Raw genomic sequence first — 25293 nt, forward strand, 5'->3', positions numbered from 1 at the left:
ACCTTAAGCATGACCTATCTCAAAGCAAGTTCATCATCCTTCCTCTGTGTCCCTAGTTACTTTGAAAACCAGTCAACCCATCAAGCAGAACTTGATTCAATCTTCGAAGTGACAAGTCTTTGCCAGAGGCATTGTGATTATTTTTTTTAACAGTTTTGAAATCATATTTACTTCCTGGATTCCTCTTTCTGTCTCTGATCATACCTACACTCTGCCAGTCCTTCGTGCTTTTCCTTGATGTCTCTTCTGTGGCTGTGACTGCTCTAGCCCATTCCCCTTTGCCCAGACTTGGTAGCATTGTTGGCAGAGGGTAAGTGGCTGCATATGCCTAGATGACTCCAGGGCTTAACCCTGATGTTTATGGGAGCAGCAGTGAACCAGGCAGAGGGCAAATAGGAAAGAATGTACGAAGCAGAAGGAATACTGTGTAAACTAGCCTTGAAGTTGAAGAAAGTTGTGGAGAGCAAAATGGAGTCTCCCGCGTCAAGCAGGGGCCTGTGTCAAGCAATGATGGGAGCAGTTCAGGTACTGCAGCTAGGAGATAGCGCGGGCACCCACGTCAACTGATCCCCAGAACTGATCACCAAGAACCAGAGGAGGTCTGCAGAGACCCCAAACTGATTTACCCTTTCAAAAGGTAAGGAATTTCACCGCAAACCTTCAGACTCCTCAGATGTGACCCCATTCTGTCCAACCACTTCAGAAGTAACTGCCCCCAAGGCTCTGGCCCATTGATCTCAGCGATCTTGGAACAGAACCAAGATCCTTATCCCCTAGAGATGCCCTGTTCCTACGAATACTGCTGGAACCTGAGGAGCAGTTAAAAGCAGAGTGTGGACCCAGAGGAGACCAAGGCTTTATCTCAACCACACGCCCACAGACTGACTTTGGGTTTGGTACCTTCACTGCCTGCGCCCTTCTGTTATCTTGTTGGTTGTGTGACTTGTCTTCTCTCCTGCCCCGGGTGCTGAGTAAGAAGTCAGGTTTAATCACTTGGTGAATTGTCACTGAGTTTGGAATCCTGAACCTGATTTACAACCATGATTAACTTTGCTTTAGGACTGGATAAAGCTGACACTGTGGAAAGACACAATTCATCCATGTGTCTTCATAGCATGCTCTTGAGAAAAGTGCTTTTCAAGGGGTGCCTGGGTGGCTCATTCGTTAAGTGTCTGCCTTCAGCTCAGGTCATGATCCCAGTGTTGTGGAATCAAGCCCTGCATTGGACTCTCTGCTCATAGGGAAGCCAGCTTTCCATCTCCTATTCTCCCTGCTTGTGTTCCCTCTCTCACTGTGCCTCTCTCTGTGAAATTAATAAATAAATAAAACCTTTTTTTTTTTTTTAAAGTACTTTCCAGGAACTAAAAGCTAGTGTCAGAACAAGTGAAAGGAAACATGGTGTCAAATAAAGATAAATCGAAATTAAAATTCTGGGGTTAGATCATTCTGAGTCATGAAGAACAGATTAAGGATTTTGGGCTTATTCTTACAATAATGGATAAAGTAGTGCTGGCAATAGGAATGTAATGTGATAGGCATATGTAATTTAAAATTTTCTAGTATTCATATTTCAAAAGTTGGTAAAATTAATACAAATACTATATTTTATACTATATTTTAGTTAACCCACAATACCCCAAATATTTTAATTTCAAAAGATAATCAATATAAAAATTATTAATGTGTTTTTTGTAATAAGTTTTTAAAATTTTCTGTATATGCTTACAGACTTAAAATTTGTTTTACACATAGGGAGGCTGGACCCCACATGTAAGCCTGACTCTTGATTTCACCTCAGGTCATGATCTCGGGCTCCCTGCTCAGTGCAGAGTCTGCTTGTCCCATCTCCCTTTGCCTCCCCCCTTGCTCTCTCTCTCTCTCAAATAGTTAAATTAATAAAATCTTTTAAAAAAGTATTTTAAACTTATACTGCATTTCAACTTGGATGCTTAATTTTCAACAATTAAGTGAAATATGACCATTCAGTAATAAAGCTGTGTAACAAAAAACTATTTTACATTGATTCCGTTTTTAAATGTCAACTTCAATTGTTTAAAATAAATAAAATACAATTAAAATTCAGTTCCCCAGTCACACTGGTCACATTCCAAATGTTCAGTAGCCACAGATGGCTGGAGGCTACCTTCCTGCACCGTTCCAGGAGAGAAACTGAAGAGTTTTAGCAGTAAGAGTGGTGGAACCTGCACTTCCAGCTTGTGTGTAGAAAATGAATTAAACTAGGAAAAGGGCAGATGAGAGAAGAGTTCTGGAAGGTCGCTGCAGAGTCCTGGCAAGTGGTGAGGAGACCCAGGTCCAAAGCAAGTAATGGAAACAGCGAGAAAGGAAGGGACACAAGCGATTCTCCAGAAAGAGACTTCCATTTGGGGTAATGGAGTGCTGTGTCACTCAGACTGCTCCTTCCACTAAAAACAATCCAAAAAGAGGGATAAGAGATGCAAACGTCTTAAAGGCATCAAGGAGCTGAAGAAATAGCAAGGAACACACAAGCAAAAAACTAAGGGAAAGTGGGAACCCCCAGAAAGGGAGGCAGAAAACTACAGTGGCAAAACCACTTTTCCCTGAAAGCATTTGCCAATCCAGGTACACCGGGGCTTGGCTTTGGTAGCTTTGAGCGGTATGTGCCATAAGTAAGACCCTGATCCCAGCCATGATGAGACATTTTACAGGATACCCTGCTCATATTAAACTTGGGGTCCCAACTGCGTATATCTCAACATCAGTGTGTGTGAGAGCTCCCACCCTGCCACTGCTTGCCCTAGGAGATAAAATCAGAGCTACCTTGGCATTGAGCAAAACAGGAAGGCAACAAACAAACAAAACTTGTCCCTGCAAAGCTGTGACTTTTTTTTTTTTTTTTTGCACATTTTCAGCCTAAATTTAATTGCCTGATTGGTACTTGGGCCCTTGCTTGCTGAACTTGATTCAAGATAGTCCAGAATGTTAATGTCCCCAAGAACCAGGAAGAACTGGATTTCTTTACCCCAGTTCCAAAAGACTGCCTACAAACAAGGTTTCGAGGATGATGAGCAATATTTGGGAGAGCGGGGTAGGGGAAAGAAAAGCAAAAAAAGCAAGTACAGACATAAGAAAACATGACAGCCAGCAATGAGAACCAGTAGGAAAGAAGAAATAAGGAAGAAACAAGAATCAAGTTTCCAATATTAGAATCATCACATATAAATCTAAATCAGCCACACATACATAGTATGCTGAAGAGAACCAAAAGCAAGCTTGAAAATGTCTACAAAGAACAGAACACTGTAAAATAAGAATGGGTTAGAAAATAATAAAATACAACTTTGGGAACTGAGACAATAACCTATCGGATGTGTGTATTCAGCAACAGGTTGAAGATACAGTTGAAGTTGGAAGCAGCTGAGAATTAATTAGATCAGAAGAATTAATCCAGAATGCAGCACAGAGAAATGAAGAGATGGGACAAAACAGCAAGGCTTTAAGGCATGGAGGACGATGGAGCGGGATCCAACCTCCTGAGTCACAGCTGTGGTAGGAAGACAGAGGACAGCGAGGCACAACCACAAGGAGCTAGTTGAAGAGGACTTTCCAGGTTTTATTTCATTTTATTTTTTAAAATTTTATTTATTTACTTATTTGAGAGAGAGAGAGAGAAATCATAAGTAGGCAGAGAGGCAGGCAGAGCAGAGGGGAGGAAGCAGGCTCCCTGCTGAACAGAGAGCCCGATGCGGGACTCGATCCCATGACCCTGAGATCATGACCTGACCCGGAGGCAGAGGCTTTACCCACTGAGCCACCCAGGCACCCCAAAGAGGACTTTCCAGAATGACAAGTCGTATCAGTTAAAGAAGCACAGTGAAGCCCACGCATAGTAAATGGGACAATGGGAAAAAACAGACCCATAAAGAGAAACTCACAAGCAGTGGGGGTAAAGATAGGTTGCCCTAAACAAGTAACAGACTGACATCTAACTTCTCAATAGTGACCATGGAAACCAAAATTATAGTGATCTGCTCAACATCTGAAAGAATACAGCTGCTAGCAAAAATACTCTTCAGGAATGGGAGGGAATCCGGCAGCTGGTAGACGAGAGAGTTTGCCAGTAGCAGGCCCTCGCTAGAGGAAATCCTAGTGGCAAAAGAAATGAGTGTGATGGAGTGTAAAGTTGTTGTTGTTGTTGTTTTTTTTAAGAATCATTTATTTATTTGAGAGAGAGAAGACAAGCGCAAGCCAGGTAAGAGAGAGTCAGAGGGAGAAGCAAAAAAAAAAAAAAAAAAAAGTTATAAATATATAAGCAAATCTGAGTGAATCTTAACCATATGCAACAATAATCATCATTGTATATTTCTGGATATTTTTGACGTGTGACATACAATATATATTCTTCCTTTTAACTTCTGTGAAGACTTATGGTACTCTTCAGTATTTGGAGAACTGTTTTTGTGTCAGCATGCTTCTAGATTTGATGCAGTGACATACTAAATTGGATTTAAGATAAAATACAGTGGCTCAGGTGACCAGGGTATACCCAGATTACCGTGTGTAAATAATCCACGAGAGAAGCCAACTTTAGAAATATGCAAGTGGTTTTATTATCCCGTGGTATTTACTAGAGGAAGAATTATGGGTTAATTTATTTTCTGATTGGTTATTTATTATCTTTTTAAAAATTTTTTTGAATAAGCTGTTCTATTTATTTATTTATTTATTTATTTATTTGACAGATAGAGATCACAAATAGGCAGAGAGGCAGTCAGAGAGAGGGAAGGGGGAAGCAGGTTCCCTGCTGAGCAGAGAGCCCGATGCAGGGCTCGATCCCAGGACCCTGGGATCATGACCTGAGCTGAAGGCAGAGGCTTTAACCCACTAACCCACTCAGCCCCTCGAATAAGCAGTTCTTAGGCTGGACAGCTTTTATTGCCAGCAGAGGCTTGTCTCACCAGTACGTGGTTCTGACTGTAAAACCTTCTGCAGACAGCACAGGGAGCTCTGGCTCCAGAAGTCAGTTAATACCAGTAGGTTGTGAAGGGAAGGGGAGTAACTTTCATCAAGAAAGTCCTAAGACCTAAACATAAATCTAAGATACTGAATTTAGTGATTACAGATTACAGACCCAAAGCACAGAGCTGCCCCAACATCCAGACAGTCTTTCATACTGACTATAAATGCATGAAAACAGATCAGTTACAACAAAACAAATCAAAACAAAACTTAGTTGTTATGCGGCTCTCTGGTGAGCACCTGGATATGCAGCTTTATCATAAATTGTTTTATACAAATATCAAAAATGCTTTCAACAAATCTAATGTCCTAATTACACGCCACTTTTAAACTTCAATTTAAAATAAAACTGGAAACAAGAATTTTGTTTCCAATTGGTTTTAGACAAAGTGGGTTTTCAAATTAGGGGGGATAAAAAGCCCTCAGACAAAATTAAATGGACCAATCATATGGGGACAGTCGCTGAAGTTGCCACTACCATTTTGCACAAATTCACTGATTTAGGAACTGGATTTAAACGCATACCAAACTGTTAGAAGGAAACGTTTGACTCCTTGCTGTAGTATTAAAGAAAAAATTCTTAACAGCTACCAATCGGTCAGGGAGGCTAGAAATTGTGTTGATGCAGAAGGAAATATAAGGTAAAAATTTCCGTGGCTTTTTGGAACGCAATTTATCCCTCAGCTGTTCCAAGAAGGAAATTAATTCTTAAAAACAAGAGTTACTGAGAAACATGCCAAAAGACACGCCAGTGTAATCAGATATGCTTGGAAATCTGAACATATTTTAGCCTTCCAACAGAGCACAACACTGAGACCGGCTGAGATTTCTGCAAATCACCAATTAAAGCGGCACTAGGCCCAGATCCCCCAGGCGCCCAGTGTCGACTGGCAGCACAAACAACGCAGTGGGATGGGCACAGGCGATTAGTGTGGTGCCGGTACAGACTTCTGCCTTTAAAAGAGTCAGGCTGTGAAAACAGACTGAGGATTCCATAAGGCTGTGAGGTAGAAGTCACGTGTGGGGTGGGCTGGACAAAGGGTTCTCAGCAAAGAAAATTGCGGTCTTTTTTTTTTTCTTTTCTTTTTAAAATTAATTTATTTATTTTCAGCATAACAGTATCATTATTTTTTCACCACACCCAGTGCTCCATGCAAAGCCATGCCCTCTATAATACCCACCACCTGGTACCCCAACCTCCCCCCCACCCCCGCCACTTCAAACCCCTCAGATTGTTTTTCAGAGTCTATAGTCTCTCATGATTCACCTCCCCTTCCTCTCTAACTCCCCATGTCCTCCATGCTATTTGTTATGCTCCACAAATAAGTGAAACCATATGATAATTGACTCTCTCTGCTTGGCTTAAAGAGTACCTTCTCCTCTGCTTTGGGCGTGTTTTCAGGCTGTCCTGCCTGGCAGTGAGGTACGTATAGAGGAAGGGAATAGAGCCCACCGCTCTTGCCAAAGTTGAGCTCAGAAAGAAAGAAGTTTTGGGAGAGCTCCATTGGTGGGAAGGAAACAGAGGGAAGAAGGGCAGCTGAGCTCTGCTGATCGTGCAGGAAGACGTCATTAACCATAAACCAGACACAGTGACTAACACATCTGTGTGAGTCTGTCGATCCTGCAGTTTCTAGTATTTGTTATTTTTATAATTTCATTTCTCTGTTATTATGGCTGCATAAGAAACCACTCTGAAGCCAGTGGCATTAAACAGCCAGTATATGATGCTCATGGATTCTGTGGGTTGGAAATTTGGACAGGACACAGGGAATGACTTTCCTCTGCTTCACGGTGTTTGGGTCCTCGGGTGGAAGACTTGAAGACTGAGGATGATCTGAAGGTGGGAACCTAGAAAGATGCCAAGGCTCACTCGCTCCCCGGCCAGGGGCCAAGGGAATTATCGACATGTGGCCTCCCTGTGTGCTCCTACACCCTCATTCACAGCACCGTGGGCCCTGAGTGAGTGGCATTTTGGCGTGTTGGCTACCACATGGCAGTCACAGCCCCTCCTCTAGCTTGTTCTCAGCTCACATGGGGTCACTTCCGCTGCATGCTGTTGATGACAGGCATGTCCCGAGCTGGCCCACATCACATGCGAGGACACAGACCACAGGCATGTCAGAATCGCGTTGGAAAAATGCAGACTCATGCATTCATCTATTTCACCGCAGTGACCCCAGGTAAAACCTTTAAAAGAAATTGTCTGTGTGGGAAAAGTTGCCTTTTCGGGGAAACAAGGGAAGTGGCTCTGGTACTTCTAAGGGCCATCAAACCTCCTACAGATGATAGTTAAGAGAGCAGTGGGGCTGGCCCGGGCTGGAAAAGTAAGTGCCTCTGATAAGGGGCCCCAGGAAAGCCCGTGATGGACAGGGCTGTGCCATCTCACCACGGGCACTGTGATGGGGTGGAGGGCCTCACTTTGACTCATTCATACGATCTGAGTACACCTGCAAAATGCCTGCCCTGGTCTTGGTGTCCTGAGTAATAAACTCAGGGTCCCTTGGCAAGGCTTAAAGCCATGTCATTCAGGGTGGAGAGCTTGTTTGGCAGGAGACCTCCTGATGTGATCAGGAGGGCTTTGAAATTAAAATTCAGGGAAATGGAGGAAATGTGAATCTAAAATATAAAACAAGAAGTTGAAATTAATGTATCGTTTACATAATACGTCATGCGGTGATTTCAGATGAATTTCCACTTGTGCCGTGAACCTGAGATGGCAAATAAATTTACTCCTTTAATAGAAGGTAATAAAGCTGGGCACCACCCTATGTCCTCCCTCCCTCCTGCCTGTCCTGTTTCCCATAAACCTCTTCTTTCCTGGATTCCCTCCATCTGTCAGTGAAGAGTGATTGGGGAAAATGATACTTAGATCCTCACTCCTTGTTAAACAGATCACACCCCTCTCCCACACCTTCCTCAACACACACTAGTTACATTTTCTCAATTCTTCTTTCAGAGGCAGTTGAAGAGCTGCTGACATCAGAATAAGATATAATCAATCACAGGAAGGGTGGACCACTTAATTGTCCACACCCAGGATAACTCAACGCTAAGCTAGCCACAGAGGAGGAGCACTGCAAGGGCCCTCAGATAAGACCCAAAGCCAAGGTCAGTCATCTCAGATCCCACATCAGAACAAAGAATCAAAGAGGCTTTAGAGACTAGGCCCCAACTCCCTTGGACCAACCTAAGGTTGTTGAGTAGAGGCGTGTATAATCAATGCTTTGTGCTCAACCCCTCCCTCCCCAGTTTCATACAAGACCTTGACATGGAAAGAAATATGTGGTCAATTAGAAGAAGAAACCACAGAGATTGTTTCCCAGGAGCACGAACAATTGGTTGCCTTAAAACAAAGCTAATGCACCAACACTGTCTTGTGGACGTTGCCAAATCTCCAGGCCCTTTTGACCCAAGCAGAGCCCTCTCTCTTCAGGAGCCTCATACCATGCATTTGTCCTAAGGTTCTGCTGATATCCTGAATGGAGAGTCTCAGTTGCTGCAGAGCTTGGAGCAGGGAGTTCTGGCTGCGCTGCAAGATGGCATTCACTCCCTGAATGAGTGCCTAAAGAGGAGATTCATTCTCTTAATTCATTATCATTCCATCCATTGAGGGGGAGTGAGCTGCAGAGCTATGGGAATCCAAAGGAAGGGCACCCCTCCGATGGCTGGGTTCTTTGGCAGGGCTCCCTGGGGGCCATTCCTGATCTAAATGTGCTGTGAGGTCTTCCTGAGAGCCAGAATCTTTCTGGGCACCTCCCAGATAGATCCCTAGTTAAATCCTTCTGGACCTTTCCCATTGGCTGCTACTTCTTGTAACTCTCAAGGACATAACCCCATCAATTTTGTTCCTTCTTCTGGATTTATCTCACATTATGATCATTTCTACTTCTGCTTGCTTCTTCTGTGATCTTGGACTGAGGCACCTTCACTCTTGACCTCTTTTGTACGTAAAATCAGATTCTATAGATCCCTCAGCTTCGGAGTCCCCTCCATCAGGAAGCCTTCCTTGTCTCCAGCAGTCTCCACCTAATGTAAGCCACATCTAGAAGACCAATACTTCACTCCGCGTCTTTTAGTGAACAAAACACAGGAATGAGAAATAGAGTAACCATACAGTTTCACTTCTGAGAGGGCAAGAGAGGTGTCAAAATAACTGTACCACAATCTGCTCACTCCACTGAGGACACAGCAAGCACTCAGAGCATGCTCACCAGGGAAGGCAGCAAGCAAGGGAGAGGAAGGACACAAATCTCACTTAGGTGTCTTTAGGTAAGGCACAAAACATCTGCTGATCACCAGCCATTTCACCTTCTTTTGTTTTACACCTGACCTTTCCAGTATCTGCCTGACCCCTGAAGGAGTTCAAGTTTGCAAACCCCTGGGGCGAGGAGATCTCAGTGGTGATTCATTGACCTCTGAGGCTTTGCATAACCATTCTCTGGACCAGGAGGAACCCCCTATTCCCACCTCCTGCTTAATTCTGTATAGCACTTGAGTTTTAACTCCAGCTCTCATTTCCCTGTGCCTGACCCTACAAGTCTGGGTTAGGTTTTAGATGTCTTTTCATGAAACACTGACTTTTTTTCTTGTTACCCTGTGCATCGGTCCATCTTCCTCCCCTGGATGGTGAGCTTCTGTGGGCACCAGAACAGTGTCTCTCTGATTCCACGAGACATTCATTGCTTAGAACTAGACTTGTGTGCTGAATGGACAAATGACCATTCCAAGTTTTACCTTTGTTGATGAATGGCTTTGTTTCTTCGTGGGCTAGAACTCAGACCTCTTTTCTCAGACATAAACCAACTAGGACAAAGTCTGTGCTCATCTGTATTGATTGGTTCACCACAGGGAAAGGGATTTGGTAGGAAGTAAAGCTTGCACTAATTTCTCATTTAGAAGAAAAAAAAAGTTATGTGGAGAAAATACCTTAATCCCAGGTACTGCTGCTTTCTCCACCAAAACAGTCACCAGTATAAAGCCACGCAGACTCTCTCCCCCAGGAAATGAGACAATGATGTCCAAGTTCCTTGGGAAGGAAATAACCACGTGGTTAGCAAGGCTTGGAGACAGCGAGGTGCAGAGCCCCCAGGCCTCCTCAGAGTCAGACAACCGTGAGAGCAAATGGACTCTGAGAGAAATCCTCAGGGCTCCACAGGACAGCCCTGGAGAGGAGCATCCACCTCCAACTGCTGATTATCCACCGGGCCAACCTGGGGCTCATCACATCATTCCCATCAGAAGCAGAGAGTCCCAGAGCTGTAGTGACCACAGGACAGAGCTAATTCCCTGTGCCTGTTTTAGACCTGAAACTAAGGCCCAGAGAAGCATGATGGTTTCCCCAGAGTCATGTCGCTAATGAGTCACTGGACCAGGGCAGGAAGATCTCCTAATTCAGACTAGAGCTCTTTCTCATCAGTGATTCTTGCCCGCCCACCACCCCCCTCCGCAAGTGCTATATTATAGTGAAATGACAGAAAGACTGTTATACAGGGATCAATTTTAAATGAGCAGTCATCATATAGATTCAAATATCCCAGAGGTCAATCCAGTCTCTAAAACTGAAAACTTCATCCATTAATCATGTCTCCCTCTAACCTCTTATGCATGACAAGAGATGAAAAACAAACACTGAAGAAAAATAAGTCAGGAACTCCACCGTGCGGTCAGGGTCACTAGCATGGGAAGTGGCGTCTTTGCACTTCCAGCCTCCTTCTTCTGAGCTACAGCTTTTATACTGAACCCCCTCATGAGCTGAGGTTTGGCTCATTTAGAGGCTGATTTTGCTCTTTGGGTAAAGAGGAGACTGAGGATGTCTGGCCCACGAGCACCAGTCCGTGCAAAACAAGACATTTCAAAGGCATTCTTCTGAACGGCCTGCCATTTGGCCATTCACAGACTTTATGGCGAGACCAGAGATCTTTTTCAGATCCTCAAACTTCAAAGAATCACAGGAAATTAGAAAACTGGTAAGGTTTTTTTTTAATTGTTGTTGTTGTTGTTTTTTGCATTGCACTTTACTTGTTTCATTATACACAGATTAGAAAACATAGCAAAGAAAATTAATCCCCTAATCCTTACAAAGCTGAGGCACCACCATTAACTATGAACTGTTAATTTTTGGTACATGTCCTCCCAGTCTTTTTTCAGGCATTTTTAGATTACATACCCTACCTAAAAACTGGTATGCTTTCTTTTATGTTTATTTGTAAGCTATGAGTTTGTATGGATTCAAAAGTGAGTGAAGGACTTCTGAGAACTTACCCAATTTCCATGGGTCTTCAATATTGGCAACCACAAAGAGAAAAAGAAAATAAAAAGACAAATCAGTTTATAAGCTGTTTATACAGTTATACGCTGCTTATCAGTTTATACACAGGCATGCATGTCTGTGTGCAAATGCACTTACAGCATACACACACCCATGCACACTTTGGATGTCACAGGGAGTGACTACACTGTGAGCAGAACATGCCACCCCAAAATGCCCCCTTGGGCACATTATTTATTTGAACTAGCATTACTTCAGAAAGGGCTGGTCCAAGTACGACACTCTGACCTCCTTTGTTCCCCTGAGAGCAGGAAATAAATCTGTTACACGAAAGGTACCTTCCTGTACCAGGAGACTAGAAACTGTCCTTATCTCCTGCAGTAGGGAATTCAGGGCTGAGAAGTCTGAAGAAATACATCTTGTTACTCCTTCACTAATTTGCTGCCCTAAGTCCAAACCCCTTCATCTTTTCAAGTCTTCCCAACTGTATTGCTTTCTTGTCTAAAAGATATAGAAGCTGCTTGTTTGGGTTACTTGTTTGAGTCTCATATTTTTAGAGGCTTCCGTATGTACAAAACTAAATTCATTTTTCTCTTATTAACCTCTCTTATGTCAATTTAATGATCAGATCAGCCAAAGAACCTAAAAGGGAAGAAGGGAGAAGTTTTCCTCTCCCTCAAGTCACTGTGGGACAAAGAAGGAGCCAAATCTCAGCTCCTACAGGAGCCCCAGAACGTTTAGCCAGTGGCCAGCATTGTAAATTATCTCCTTCCTTTTATATGTTTGTTTTACCACAAACCCACATTTCTGTTATAACTCTTCTACTCTTACTCACCTTTAGCACGTACCTTAGATGAATTTCACCCCCTCACCAAGGTGCTTCCTGATTTTTTTTTTTAATAAGTCCAAACTTAGTTTTTATTAATGGGGTAATTCACTTGTGTGTGTGTGTGTGTGTGTGTTTTAATGAGGTTTTTCTTTTAATTTTAAAGATTTTGTTTATGTATTTGTCAGAGAGAGAAAGAGAGCTCACAAGTGAAGGGAGAGGCAGAAGCGGGTTCCTCACTGAGCAGGGAGCTTGGTGCAGGACTTGATCCCAAGACCCTGGGATCACGACATGAGCCAAAGGCAGACACTTAACCAACTAAGCCACCCAGGCGCCCTGGCCAGAATCATTTCTATATGTATATTTATTATTTTTTTTTCTGTCAAAACCCTGAGCCAGATTCAGCAGCTTTAATGAGAATATTGGTCATCAGTTTCATTATGAAAGCAGAATTGGTCAAAGATCATTATTAATACTTATGGAAAATGTATCCTCTCAGGGCTCTGAGCTACTTAGAGAGATGAGATGGCCTCGTGTCTTCCAAGGGGGACACAGATTAGTCAAGAAAGTTACATTGTTTGTTAAGTGTTTAATCCTCTAGAACAGATTCCCATCATCTCCTCTGAAATCCTGTTACCCAAAAACCTTATGCTGAGGAAGTACCTCCCTGCATTTGACCTAAATGTCCCTTTAGCTATTTTATTAAGTCACAAAGCACTATCTCTTGCATCTACAGCCTGAAATAAATTTGGCTGTGATAATAAAGTTCAAAGGGATATTAATACTTTCTCTCTTCCACCCACTCTAATGATTGCTAAAAACCCGTGCTACTTCTTCTTTAGACAGATGCCTACCTACTTCGCAGCCCAACTTTCAGAGGACTGATGCTGGATAGGTAGAAGAGGTAGTATTAGCCATCAAATTCTCAATCCAGTTTATCTGTTTCACCCTTATTCACCTATAATCATTCATTTATGATAACTACATCATGATCACTTACTGAAGGCACTGGTCCTAATTTGACAGGACTAGAGGGCATCTTAGAAAACAGGAGATAATTCAGTGAGAAAGTATGAGTGAAGCAGGAGCTTGAAGGTCAAGTTGAGAAATTCAGATGAGATATGGAAGCAAACAAGAAAAATGTAGCCTGTACCCATGTATTCAGAGTGAAACTGCTGGGACGTGTGATTTTTGAACTTGAGTTCAGGTTCATCCTTCTTTACAGCCATAAAGCAGACAATAAATATGAACATCTCTAATTGCAAGGGGCTGAAAAAGCCAGGGACTTGACTTCAGGGAGAGTCAAAGTCACAGGTCTGCCCTTTACTCAGTTTCAGTCTGTTTACATCCAAAGCACTCTCTCTGCATCTTACCTTTCTGGATTCCTAGGGGTCCAGTTTGTCAGTACCAGGTCTGAGTGGACCAGGATCGGAGGGAGCCCCAAGTTTCTGGAGACTTCGACAAGGGGAAGGGCAAGGTTTCTTGGCAGAACCTTTTAGATACGAATCCAGATAGATAAGATTACGTTATGATAGATGGAATATATGGCTGATAGATAAATCCAGATACATATGACTATGATATGATATGACAAAATATACAGTTAGTATATTCTAGGAAAAATGCAGCAGAGTAGTCATGGTTACCCTCTATTCCAGCAATCCTGTGGTGGAGAAAGGACCTGGTCAATAAAACTGGTATTATCTGAGTGATCTGTAAACGCACACTTTGCTCTCATATTTTTTCTGTTTACTCTAGTGGATCTATTGTTTATAAATACAAGCTGAAATTTATATGAATATTACAAAACTGAAGCACATACATACAGTTACAGTATAAAATAATCTCTGAAAGTTGACTGCAAAAAAGGGCATTACTAAATGTTTTGAGCATGAACTGGGGACTGAGTTGATAAGTAGCAGGACAAAAACCTCTGTATCTATCTACTTATCTATAGACATAGACGACTACATAAATATGTTGATGTTGATGTTGTAAACATATATGTTTATATGCTGTAGCATATACATATATGGTTATGTGTATAAGACGTCAAACACATATACACATGCGTGTATGCACACACACACGCACATGTGTGTGTTTTTGTGTCAATCGGGAAGAGTTATGGGGAGGATAGAACATTTCATCCTGTGTGGCAGCCAACTCTGTCCATCATTTCGTAAGTCAGACCCAATAATAACTTCAAGTAAGTAAGTCACCTCAAGACAGTTCCCTTTCAACCCCTAAGTTGTCTGAGGACTGCTCCAAGGAGACTTATCTGTCCACAAGTCCAGAATCTATGGGGGATCTGTGGGGGTTTTTTAACTGCAGACAAGGCTAAATTAGTTTAGATTCAAAAGAACATTCTCATGCTCCCTATCTCCCACTTCCATTTTTATTTCCTCCTAAGATAAAAGTTTCAATTAAAGGAGTCCCTCTTCTGCCTTTGCTTTTCCTTAAATTTTTATATTAGACTTGGGACAGAACTGTTTTTTAGGTAGAAAACAAAAAAGAACTTTATTTATTTATTTATTTCAAAAAAGAGCTTTAAAGAGTCCCTTGGGAATCAGGGAATGAGGAAGGCAGTGCAGAAGGGAGGTGTCTATTTCAGTGAAAAGTTAAAAGATGAGATGCAGAGAAAGAGATGATCTGAGACTGTGGACAGGGGCTCCCTGTTCATCTGGAACTACAAGAACAGACCTTGAAGTTAGAGACTCCTTCTTCTCCCAGAGCTCCGATCTACTTAGAGAGATGAGATGGCCCCGTTTCTTCCAATTCTTTAATATAATTATGGTTTGGAGAACACAAGAGGGGAGGGGAGCCTAGTGGAATGGTTGGTAGTGTGCCTAGATTTCAAACTTTCTTATATCAGACACACAATAAAAAAAAAAAATTAAGATGTCTTGACATTTAAAAACTCTGAAGCAGGGGCGCCTGGGTGGCTCAGTGGGTTAAAGCCTCTGCCTTCGGCTCAGGTCATGATCCCAGGGTCCTGGGATTGAGTCCCACATCGGGCTTTCTGCTCAGCCGGGAGCCTGCTTCCTCTCTCTGCCTGCCTCTCTGCCTACTTGTGACCTCTGTCAAATGAATAAATAAAATCTTTAAAGAAAAAAAACAAAACTCTGAAGCAGCTCTTCTCTCCTTTCTCAGCCTCCCTTCCTTTTCTCATGGGCAGTTTCTCATGTTTACTTGTAAGAAAGAGGCAAGATGGATCAAGCAAACCAAATAGGCCAGGGCTGCTCAGTGAACATGAAGTCCTAGAACAGGGCTAACTCTGATTCCTGGGAAAGGGACACTTCTGCAAAATGAAAGGGAGTCGTCTTTTCTACTGCTTCGTGGAACTCAGAGACGTCGCGTTACAATCTTCAGGTTGAAACCATAAAATGTGAAGTCAAGATTCAGAAGAGAATTAAATAAATTATTAAGAGACCAGTAATCAGTAGAAAGAAAGAAGAATTAAAAATTCAAATTAATCTTGTTCATGTCAATGAGTGCCTCTAGGAAAAGAAGGTTACACTGGTGAATCAGAAGTTCTGAACGTGGACTTGGATTTTACCCTCAATTACTCTCTGACCCTGGACAGGGACTTTACCTTCTGTAGTCCTCAGCTATCTATAAAATGGGCACAGTAGAATTTCACGTACCTTATGGGATTGTGAAAATCAAGAGATAATGTAGTGCAGAGGCAGACAAAATACCCTAAGAGGTAAGCTATCGTTAAGTACTTTGAGACCTCAGTTGTTGCCTTCAATGCATTGGGAAGCATTATTGCCAGAAAGAAAACAGATGTGAAAGCTAATGAAGGGGAGAAATGGCTACAAGTTCTAAAAAAGGAAAAAACACTTAGTTTCTTAAGGAAATAAATTCTTTCTTTGAAGTGGGCCACTTGTCCTTCTTCCAACGGATAGCCAGATAAAAGAACAAGAAGGGAACTGTCTTCGGAAAAACAGTGTGAGACCAAATGGGGAGTGTATTCCAGGAGCAGCAGAACAGGCAGAAGACAAGGTGGGCATCTGGTTGTCCTTTACCTCTTGGGGCTGTGTCTCTCCTCTTTGCCAGACGTAGCCCATGGTCATTAAGCTCAGAACCAAGTGGGCCAGGCGTTGTTCCCGGTAACTCTGGAGGAACTGGCAGTTCAAGAGGGGCATCTGTTAAAGGCAATACCCACACATTATCAGCTGCAGGGCTGGGGCTGGGCACAGGGGATCTCTGACTTAAAGGGTTCTTCGCATATAGGGAACAGCTTATATTTTTGTGGAGGGAGAAGGAGCCTCCGTGCACTCCCATTCTCCCCCTGATCTGAGGACGCCGCAGTATGGAGGGATTCCAGGCAACATTGTTTGGGAAGTACTGAACCACTCCATCCACACTCCCAAATGGCCCCCATGGTAGTGCCAGCCCCTGGTCACATCCACCAAGGAGCTCACAGATTGGTCAGGTGTTCTTGCATAACGAATTCCCCAGACCAGGATTGTTTCCTTCCTGGAGTGTAACTGTGGCAGCTCCCTTGGCATCATAAAAGACAGACGACAGACCTGCCCTGCAGGCCTTACTCTTTCAGCTTCATTCCCTCCTAAAAGGAGGCTCAGTGGACTTGGGAATTTGACCAAATCTCTAGAGGGCATTAGCTGAGCTGGGCCACAGGATTGGGCAGCCCTTGTTGGAACGCTTCCAGTGACCCTGGAGGAGTGTTTTCTCTTCTTCATGCCCTTTACCTGGTGGAAATGTGTCCCTTGGAAGTTTACAGATGGCGTCCTCATGAAAGTCACACCCTGCCCACAAGTTACCCTGCCTACACAAGGACCAGTTTCTCACTTTTGCTTGGAATAGCCTTGCCTGTCCTCGTTGGCACCGACCAACAAGGAGCTGCAGGTTCCTGGCACGCCCCCTCCCCACCTCTGCTCGCCTCTGCTCTCCCCACCTCTGCTCTTCCTCCCATGGCTGCCCCAGCTCTAGAAACCAAGCTCCAGCTCTTCCTGTCTCTGGGGTCCTTAACTGCCACAAAAGGTGGTGGCGAATGTCTTGTGTATCTTTTTTTAATTTTTTTTTTATTTTTTCAGTGTTCCAAGATTCATTGTTTATGCACCACACCCAGGGCTCCATGCAGTACATGCTGTCCTTAATACCCCCCACCAGGCTGACCCATCCCTCACGCCCCTCCCTTCCAAAACCCTCAGTTGGTTTCTCAGAGTCCACAGTCTCTCATGCTTCATCTTCCCCTGTAATTTCCCACAATTCGCTTTTCCTTTCCTTTTCCTAACGTTCTCCATGTTATTCCTTCTGCTTCACAAGTAAGTGAAACCATATTATTGACGTTCTCTGCTTGACTTATTTCACTCAGCAAAATCTCCTCCAGTCCTGTCCGTGTTGACACAAAAGTTGGGGATTCATCCTTTCTGATGGAGGCATAGTGTTCCATTGTGTATATGGACCATATCTTCTTTATCCATTCATCTGCTGAAGGGCATCTTGTAACCTTTTAAGCTCCAGGCATGGCAGAGCAGCCTCTGACCCGCTGCTCCTCCCGCCCGGGCTCCCTACCAGCAGCTCATGGAATCCTTCCTCTGCTCTCTGCTAGAGGGCAGCCCTTCCGTGTCTGTACTCCCCACTCAGCAGCATGTTTATTCTTTCTAAAAATTGGCTCTGAAAGAGTCCCAAAAGCAATGTGCTCTAGGTTCACGTGCTTGCCTGTGTGTATGGGGTTGGGGGTGGCTGCTGAGATGTTGCATTTCAATGGGAAGCAGCCAGAAAATACTAACAATAGTTATTTATTGAGTACTTGTTATAAGCCTCTTAACTAAAGTATTCCAGAGGCAGGATGCTAGAAACTTCCCAGGCCAGGTCAAGTTCCGCTTTCCCCCAAACGCACAGGCCAAAACTGAGTCAGAGAGGATAAGCACAGGGTCACAGAGTCGAGGGACTGAGCCAGGGTACTACTGTAGTTCCGTCCACTGTCCCGCTTTCTCAAGTTAGCCCTGCCTGGTAGAAATGAGAGCCACATGTGTAATTTCAAATTTTCTGCCAGGGACATTAAAAAAAATACTAAAAAGAAACATGAAATTTATTTTAATAATATATTTTTCTACATCAGTATATCCATAATATTATTAACACATGGTCAGTATAAAATATTGAAATACTTTGCTCTTTTTATAGTAAATCTTCAAAATCCAGTGAATACCTTACACATCAGTTTGTCTTAACCACATTTCAGATGTTCAATAGCCATAAGCCCCGTTGGTTACCTATAGTGCCATCTTAGGGTAAAGGAACAAAGTCTGATTTGAGAATGTGGCTCTTGGTTAGAGACGTTTTGGAAATTTCTTGCACATTCCAGAGTCCCTGGGCTCTCCTTTCCAATCAAACACAAATAATTTAAAAAAATGATTTAGAAAAAAATAAGCAGCGACAACAAATACTCTTTGCAACAGAAGTTTTTTTCTACAAAAAACAATGAAATGGTTAGGGAGAGAATGAGTCATAAACTTAATGTTTTTCTGAATTTAAAGTAATGAACTTGATTTCATATTTGTGTTTTATTATAAGATGGAATGTAAATACAGAAATTGTAAAATGCAATCTCATTACAGTTCGAATTTTCATTTTCCTGATTGTTAATAAATGTTGGCATCTTTCATATGTTACTTGGTCATTCATGTTTGCTATTTTGTAAAATGTTCATGTTTACAGCAGTTTTTTAACTTGGTTGTTTGTATTTCTATTTTATCTCCAAGACTTTGTATATCCAGGATACAATCTTTTTCTTGGCTATACATGTGATAACATCATCTTCCAGTTTATGGCTTGGCTTCTCATTTTCTTTATGGTCTATTTTGATGAATGGAGGGTCTATTTTTTTTTTTTTTAAATTTTGCAATTTATTTCACACACAGAGAGAGATCACAAGTAGGCAGAGAGGCAGTCAGAGAGAGAGGGGGAAGCAGACTTCCTGCTGAGCAGAGAGCCTATCATAAAAATATCCCAAAGTCATTAGGAAATCTTCCTTACTCCAAGTACATATTCTTTTAAATTTTCTTCTATAACATTTAAATTTTTGTCTTTTACATATAAATTCTTAATCTATCTGGAATGAACTTATTTTTATGATAAAATAGCCAATCCAGTGGTCCTCTCTTTTTATTGCTGCCCTCCCATATCATCTGATCTTAATTTTTGTAGTTTTATATTATGTCATGATAATTGATGAGGCAAATCTTCTCAACTTGCTGTTGTTAAATATACATATATTTGTTCATTTATTATGTTACATGCATGATGAACTAAGCAATATTTTACTTTCACAACTTCCACATTTTTTAACATCTTGTTTAAAATAAATATATAATTTCAACTCCATCATCATATTAATGCACTTTGGCCCAAAGACTATGTCCATACACACACACATGCATGCACAAACTATTTTAGAAATTCTTTCTTATTTCACAGACACATTAGCAGTGACTACTAAGAAGTAACTATTACCCGCCCCCAAGAAAATTGACCATATATTTCATTAATTTCATTATTTGGCAGTCTTTCTTAAATACTCTTTTTTTTTTTTTTTCTTTCCTGAGTCCTTTATTCTGATTTGGAGTCGTGATGCTAGAGTAATTTCTGAACATTTGAGACAAAGTGTTTGGATAGTGTATTTTCTTATTTCTTGATTTGATTGATACTTTTTTTAGTGCTCATGGATGATTAATAAAATCTGGATTCTAAACACCTTTTTCTAAAATCTTATTAATATTCATACAGTATCTTTTAAAAATACCAGTATAGACAGATACATATTTATTTTATACTTTGGATCATAACCCAATGCTACTTTGTTTACTTGCTTGTGATGCTGTTCCATATTGGCCACTGGGGGTTCTTTCAGGTTGGCTTTTGTGTCCCATTTGACATGCCCCAACTATTCCCTTTGTTAGCATTGCTTTACTTCCTGGCAGTGTAACATTGTTCACCTTGTGTTTGCCCTGTTCCAACTTTATAATCAGTCCTTTCTCCAAGGAGCCCTTGTTCCTTTTTTGGAGAACAGTGTCCCCACACGGGGCTTGCCCATTCCTCCTGGGTTCCACTGCTCCTAGGTCCCCACAGGACAAAGCTAAGACATGTGTGGGTGTGCATGGGTGTGCACACATATTATATTTATCCATATCCATATAATATTGATTTATCCACATACGTTTATCTGTTTACCCACATACGTAAGCTAAACGTGACTTTACACTCCTGTCTCCAACTCTAATCCAGTGCTGCAGGTTAATTCAAATTCCCCTTTGGCCAATTTGTAACTTTCATCTCTGACAGCAAAGCATTATCCATTTATTTATCTGCTCAATCTAGTATACATATAAAGCAGTTTCAGAATTGTGAAACCATACCCCCACAGGAAAACCAGTTTCCCAGCTGGAGTATAGTGATACTGTGCAGTTCCTCTTCCGTTTGGCCATACAGAGTCTAGCCACAGCATCATTTCCCACCATGGCTTAGGTCAGCTCCTTTCTCCCCAACTCCTCCCCATGAAATGATGTCACGCATCTGGAACACATGCTCATTTGTTGTAGTCTACATTCCACCCCAAGATTCCCCCCAGTTCTGGTTAATTGGTTTTTTAAATTTGCATACAATTCACTCTTCGTGATTTACAATTCTATGGGTTTCGCCAACCCGAATACCCCACAGAACAAAAACTCTTCCTGTAGTAGCCAACCACCCACTTCTTCCGCCTCAGTCCTTGGTAATCACTGATCTGTTTTCTGTCCTTACAGTTTCATCTTTTCCAGAATGTCATATGGACGGGATCTTACAATATACAGTCTTTTGGGTCTGACATATTTCATTTAGCAAGATACATTTGACACCTAGTAGCATACCGTCGTATGGCTCTAACTCAGTATCTCATCCAGTCAGGACAGCTATAACAAAAGTAGCACAGACTAGGTGGCTTATAACCATTGGACATTTAATTCTTACAATTTTTGAGGCTAGAAGCCCAAGATCAGGCTGGGGGCCCAGTGTGACTGGGTTCTGGGGAGGGTCCTCTTCTGGGTTGTGCACTGCTGTCTTTCTGGTGTATCTTCACATTGTAGCTGAAGAGGGCCAGAGAGCACTCAGGAACCACTTTAGCTACATTCTGTTGCTGGTCAGTTTAATGTGCTGACTTGACCAGGCTAAGGGATGCCCAGGTAACTGGTAAGACATTATTTCTGGGTGTGTCTTCGAGGGGGTGCTTTTGGAGGAGAGTAGCATTTAAACTGTAGGCTGAGTAAAGAACATCGTGCTCAGCAGTTCGGGTGGGTTTCATTCATTCCATCAGAGCTCAGATAAAATAAAAAAGTAGACGAAGGATGGATTTTCTGTCTGCTTACGCTGAGACAGCCATCTTCTCCTGGCTTGGAACATCAGTGCTCTCCGTGCTCGGACTTTCAGACTCAGGCTGGGACTTAACACTCTTGGCTTCCTTGGCCTTCAGCATTCCTAGGTCCCTGATTTGCAGGTTGCAGTCTCCATAGCCATGTGAGCCTGTCCCTGCTAATAAATCTTCTTCTCTATGTCTGTATCCTCTTGCTTCTGCTTCTCTGGAGAACCCTGACTAATTCATCTCCTCAAAGCCCCACCCTCTAATACCATCATATTGGGAACTAGGAGTTCAAAATCTACAATCAGTCCATGTACTCTGAGAATTTGACTATTCTCCTGTTCAGAAACAGGCTGATTATTTCCAGTTTGGGGGATTATGAATCAAGCTGCTATAAACAGTCACATGCAAGCTTTTCCACGCACATTAATTTTCACATGACTTGGGTAGATACTTAGGAATGTGACTGTTGGGTCATATGGAAAGTCTATATTCAACTTCCTGAGAATCTGCCAAACCATCTTCCAAAGTAGCTGTACTATTTTTTTGTATTCCCATCAGCAGAATGAAAGAGTGTCTCTTTTGGTGTATATCCTCATCAGCACTTGATAATGCTGAATTTTCTTTTTTAATTTTAGTTATTCAAAGGCATGTTAAATTGCCTCTTAATACTTATTATTATAAATAATCCTGTTACTCCATAAGTAAACCAGTTTTGTTTTTTATTGTTTCCTGATTAGAACTTGAAAATTTTTCTTCTTATTCTAAAAAATTTGAAATTTCACAGGGATATCTATATGTATCCCCCCAACCCCAATATCTTTCTGATAAAATACTCAAATCTTTCCTAAGATCTGAAAACGTTTTCTTATGTGCTTGAAGCTTTGCTTTTCCTCCACCTATGTCACTATGCTTTGGGGAACTCTACTTTGTAGAATTTGGGTCATCTATTTCTCCTTTTCCATACTTTATTTTTTTGAGAGTTGATGTTTCTTTAATTTTTGCTTTATACTTTATGAAAAGTGTGTCCTTTTTCTATAACCAATGCTTCTCTGATTTATTTGAGATTATATTGAGTTTTTTGCTTGTTTATTTCTTTGCTCCCCAATAGCTCCTTTTATGTACAACTTCACTTATTTTTACAAAGTAAATAAACTGGAGAGATTAATTAGAATTTCAAAAACATTGATCTCATCAGATTTATTAGTTGTGAATGTCCAATCCCTCCTACTGTGTTTTGACTTATTCCTTCTTTTCATAGGACATGGTAATTTGTTATTATCGATTCATGTTCAGGGACTGTGGTCAGTTCTATCATAACTAGTAGCTATTAAAGCGTTCCTTAATCATGTTTCCAGAATGCTGCTGAGTCTCCTCTTGTGTAGCTTCTGGGAGCAAGTCAGTTGTCTATAGTGTTTTGTGACAGTGGAGTGGAGAAAGGGGACTCTTTCTGGAATAAGAAGGATGTATGTAAACAAATAAACAAATTTTGTTTGTTTGTTGGTTGGTTGGTTTTTTACCAAAATACGGATAGGGGGGCACCTGGGTGGCTCAGTGGGTTAAGCCTCTGCTTTCGGCTCAGGTCATGATCCCAGGGTCCTGGGATCGAGCCCCGCATCAGGCTCTCTGCTTAGCAGGGAGCCTGCTTACCCTCTCTCTCTGTTTGCCTCTCTGCCTACTTGTGATCTCTGTCTGTCAAGTAAATAAATAAAATATTAAAAAAATACTGGGGCTTTCTAAGAGCAAGGTGGCTGGTCTGGAGGTACTTTAAGATAAAAAAATGTAAATCCAGTTATTGTGTTATCTGTGCCAAGTAAAGGGCTCAGGAGAACAATTTTTTAGTCTGAAGCTCAATGTATGGTCCTGGAAGCCATAATATTTGCTTTTTATGACTGATTTCCAATTGATTCAGTCTCAGCCTGTGCTGGTGACGTCTTTTTTTTTTTTAAGGTTATTTTTTTTTTTTTAATTTTTAAATAATTGCTACACCTAACGTGGGGCCTGAACCTATATCAAGATGAAGAGTTGCATGCTCTACTGAATGAGCCTGCCAGGGGACCCAGTGAAGTCTTAAAAGCGGATTCATGTAATTAGATGTTTTATACATAATTAGAAATGTAGAGACTGGCCACAAGTGTTGTAGTAGTTTCCTAGGGCCACCTCAACAATCAAACACCAACTCAGAAGCTTAAAACAGTAGAACTGTATTTTCTCACAATTCTGGGCAATAGATGTCTGAAATTAAGGTATTTATAAGATTCGTTCCTTCTGGAGTTTCTGAAGGACAGACAATCTGTTCCCTCTTCCCTTCCCAGTGTCTTTTGATTACCAGCAACTCTTGGCACACTTTGGCTTGTAGATGATGCATCTCTTCTCTCTCTCTGCCTCTATGTTCACATGGTCTTCTTCCCTGTGTATCTGTGGGTCTGTGTCCACATTTCCTTCTTCTTATAAGGACTCCAGTCACACTGGATTAGAGTACACCCTAATACAGTATGACCTCAGTTACCTTGATTCCATCTGCAAAGACCTTCTTTCCAAATAAGGTCACAGTCCTGAGTTCCAGGTGGACAATTTCTGGAGAAACACTATTCAACCCAGTAGAAGTGTCAGGGGATTATTTTCACAGCTGTACTAAACTCTTTTGCCAACTTCCATGTTTTCAGTAGCCAGAAGTCAGCTGTACTCCTGGCCTTTTCTCACTGATATTTCACATATGAGGAGCACCAATTCAATGAATCCTTCACTTCACTCTTGATAGTGTAATCAAATAAAGCCTAAGGAAAGCCTGGTGCAGAGAACTGTGTAGTTCACAAATAGAACCTTAATCTGTCCTTCTACAAATTGTTCTTGGATCCACCTTGCTTTTGTCTTGCTACTCTGAACTGGGAGAAGGAGGCTACAGAGGTTCAGTTTGCTTTGGTGGTATGCTTTGTGTGGGTACAATACACTCTGATAAAATTTGCTTAATATGAAACAAACATTCTTAAAGTTTCATCCATCTTTGGTACTTTCTCTTGTTCCCTGCACTTAAAGATATTTTCTTATTTTTCTTCTTCTTCTTTTTTTTATTTCTTTGGTCTTATTATTGACACTTCATGCAGCAGGAAAATAAATTCTTAGGTTTAGTTTGCTATCTTCATAAACACTCAAGTCAGTCTCTTATGTCTTTTACAGGATTTCCAACCTTGTGCCTGCACTTAACAGGCATCTAGTAAGTACTTTTAAATCCGTTAGTATTTATAGATATTAAATATGTTTAAGTCAGTGATGGAGAATTTGGGAGCATGGGAAAGCTTTCTTGTATCTCTGAAATCTCACAGCACTCCAAACTAGAGAAGAGACCAGAGGGAAGTATAAATATATACTCAATGCTGCTGAATGGCAGGGACAGAAGAAGTGATTTAGTCCCTATAACAATTCCATGAGACCAGAACTTCTCCCCTTCTGTAAAAAAGGAGGTAGAACTACAGGGATGAAATAATTTGTTTTCAAGTTGGATAGCTACTATATAATAAAGCCAAGATTCAAACTCAGGTCTTCCTGAATCAAAGTCATGTTTTCTTGTTACATCATCTTATTTATTACTGTGGGATACTGTCAGTGCTCCAGGGACCAAGAAGTTTCACTGTTTCTTACTCACTCTTGGGAAATAATGCTCTTCTTATCAACTGTTTCTGCAGAACCCAAGGGAGAGGAGTGCCAACCATGTGACATACAAGGAGGACACTGAGAATCTCAATGCTTACCCTTCTCCAGCTAGATCTTATCCATCAGCTTACCTATAATCCCAACCAGATGGCCTTCCTTCTGTAAACAAACATTTTTAAGTGA

At 41.7% G+C, this 25293-nt stretch overlaps 1 protein-coding gene across 2 annotated transcripts in view; it reads right to left on the minus strand.

The window, feature by feature from the left end:
• IDO2 (indoleamine 2,3-dioxygenase 2) overlaps positions 1 to 25293 on the minus strand; it is a 54658-nt gene that overhangs the window by 14809 nt on the left and 14556 nt on the right. The window contains exons 3-7 of one of the 2 annotated variants that reach the window (XM_082715854.1): positions 16124 to 16243; positions 13466 to 13584; positions 11260 to 11274; positions 9925 to 10024; positions 8443 to 8560 (exon numbers count right to left, since the gene is read on the minus strand). In XM_082715854.1, coding sequence (XP_082571980.1) covers positions 8443 to 8560; positions 9925 to 10024; positions 11260 to 11274; positions 13466 to 13584; positions 16124 to 16243 — 472 coding nt within the window. The remainder of the gene's footprint in view (positions 1 to 8442; positions 8561 to 9924; positions 10025 to 11259; positions 11275 to 13465; positions 13585 to 16123; positions 16244 to 25293) is intronic. The other variant, XM_082715855.1, reaches the window with a different exon arrangement.

This window comes from Mustela nivalis (assembly GCF_964662115.1).
Source record: "Mustela nivalis genome assembly, chromosome: 20".
NCBI classification, from domain to species: Eukaryota; Metazoa; Chordata; class Mammalia; order Carnivora; family Mustelidae; genus Mustela; species Mustela nivalis.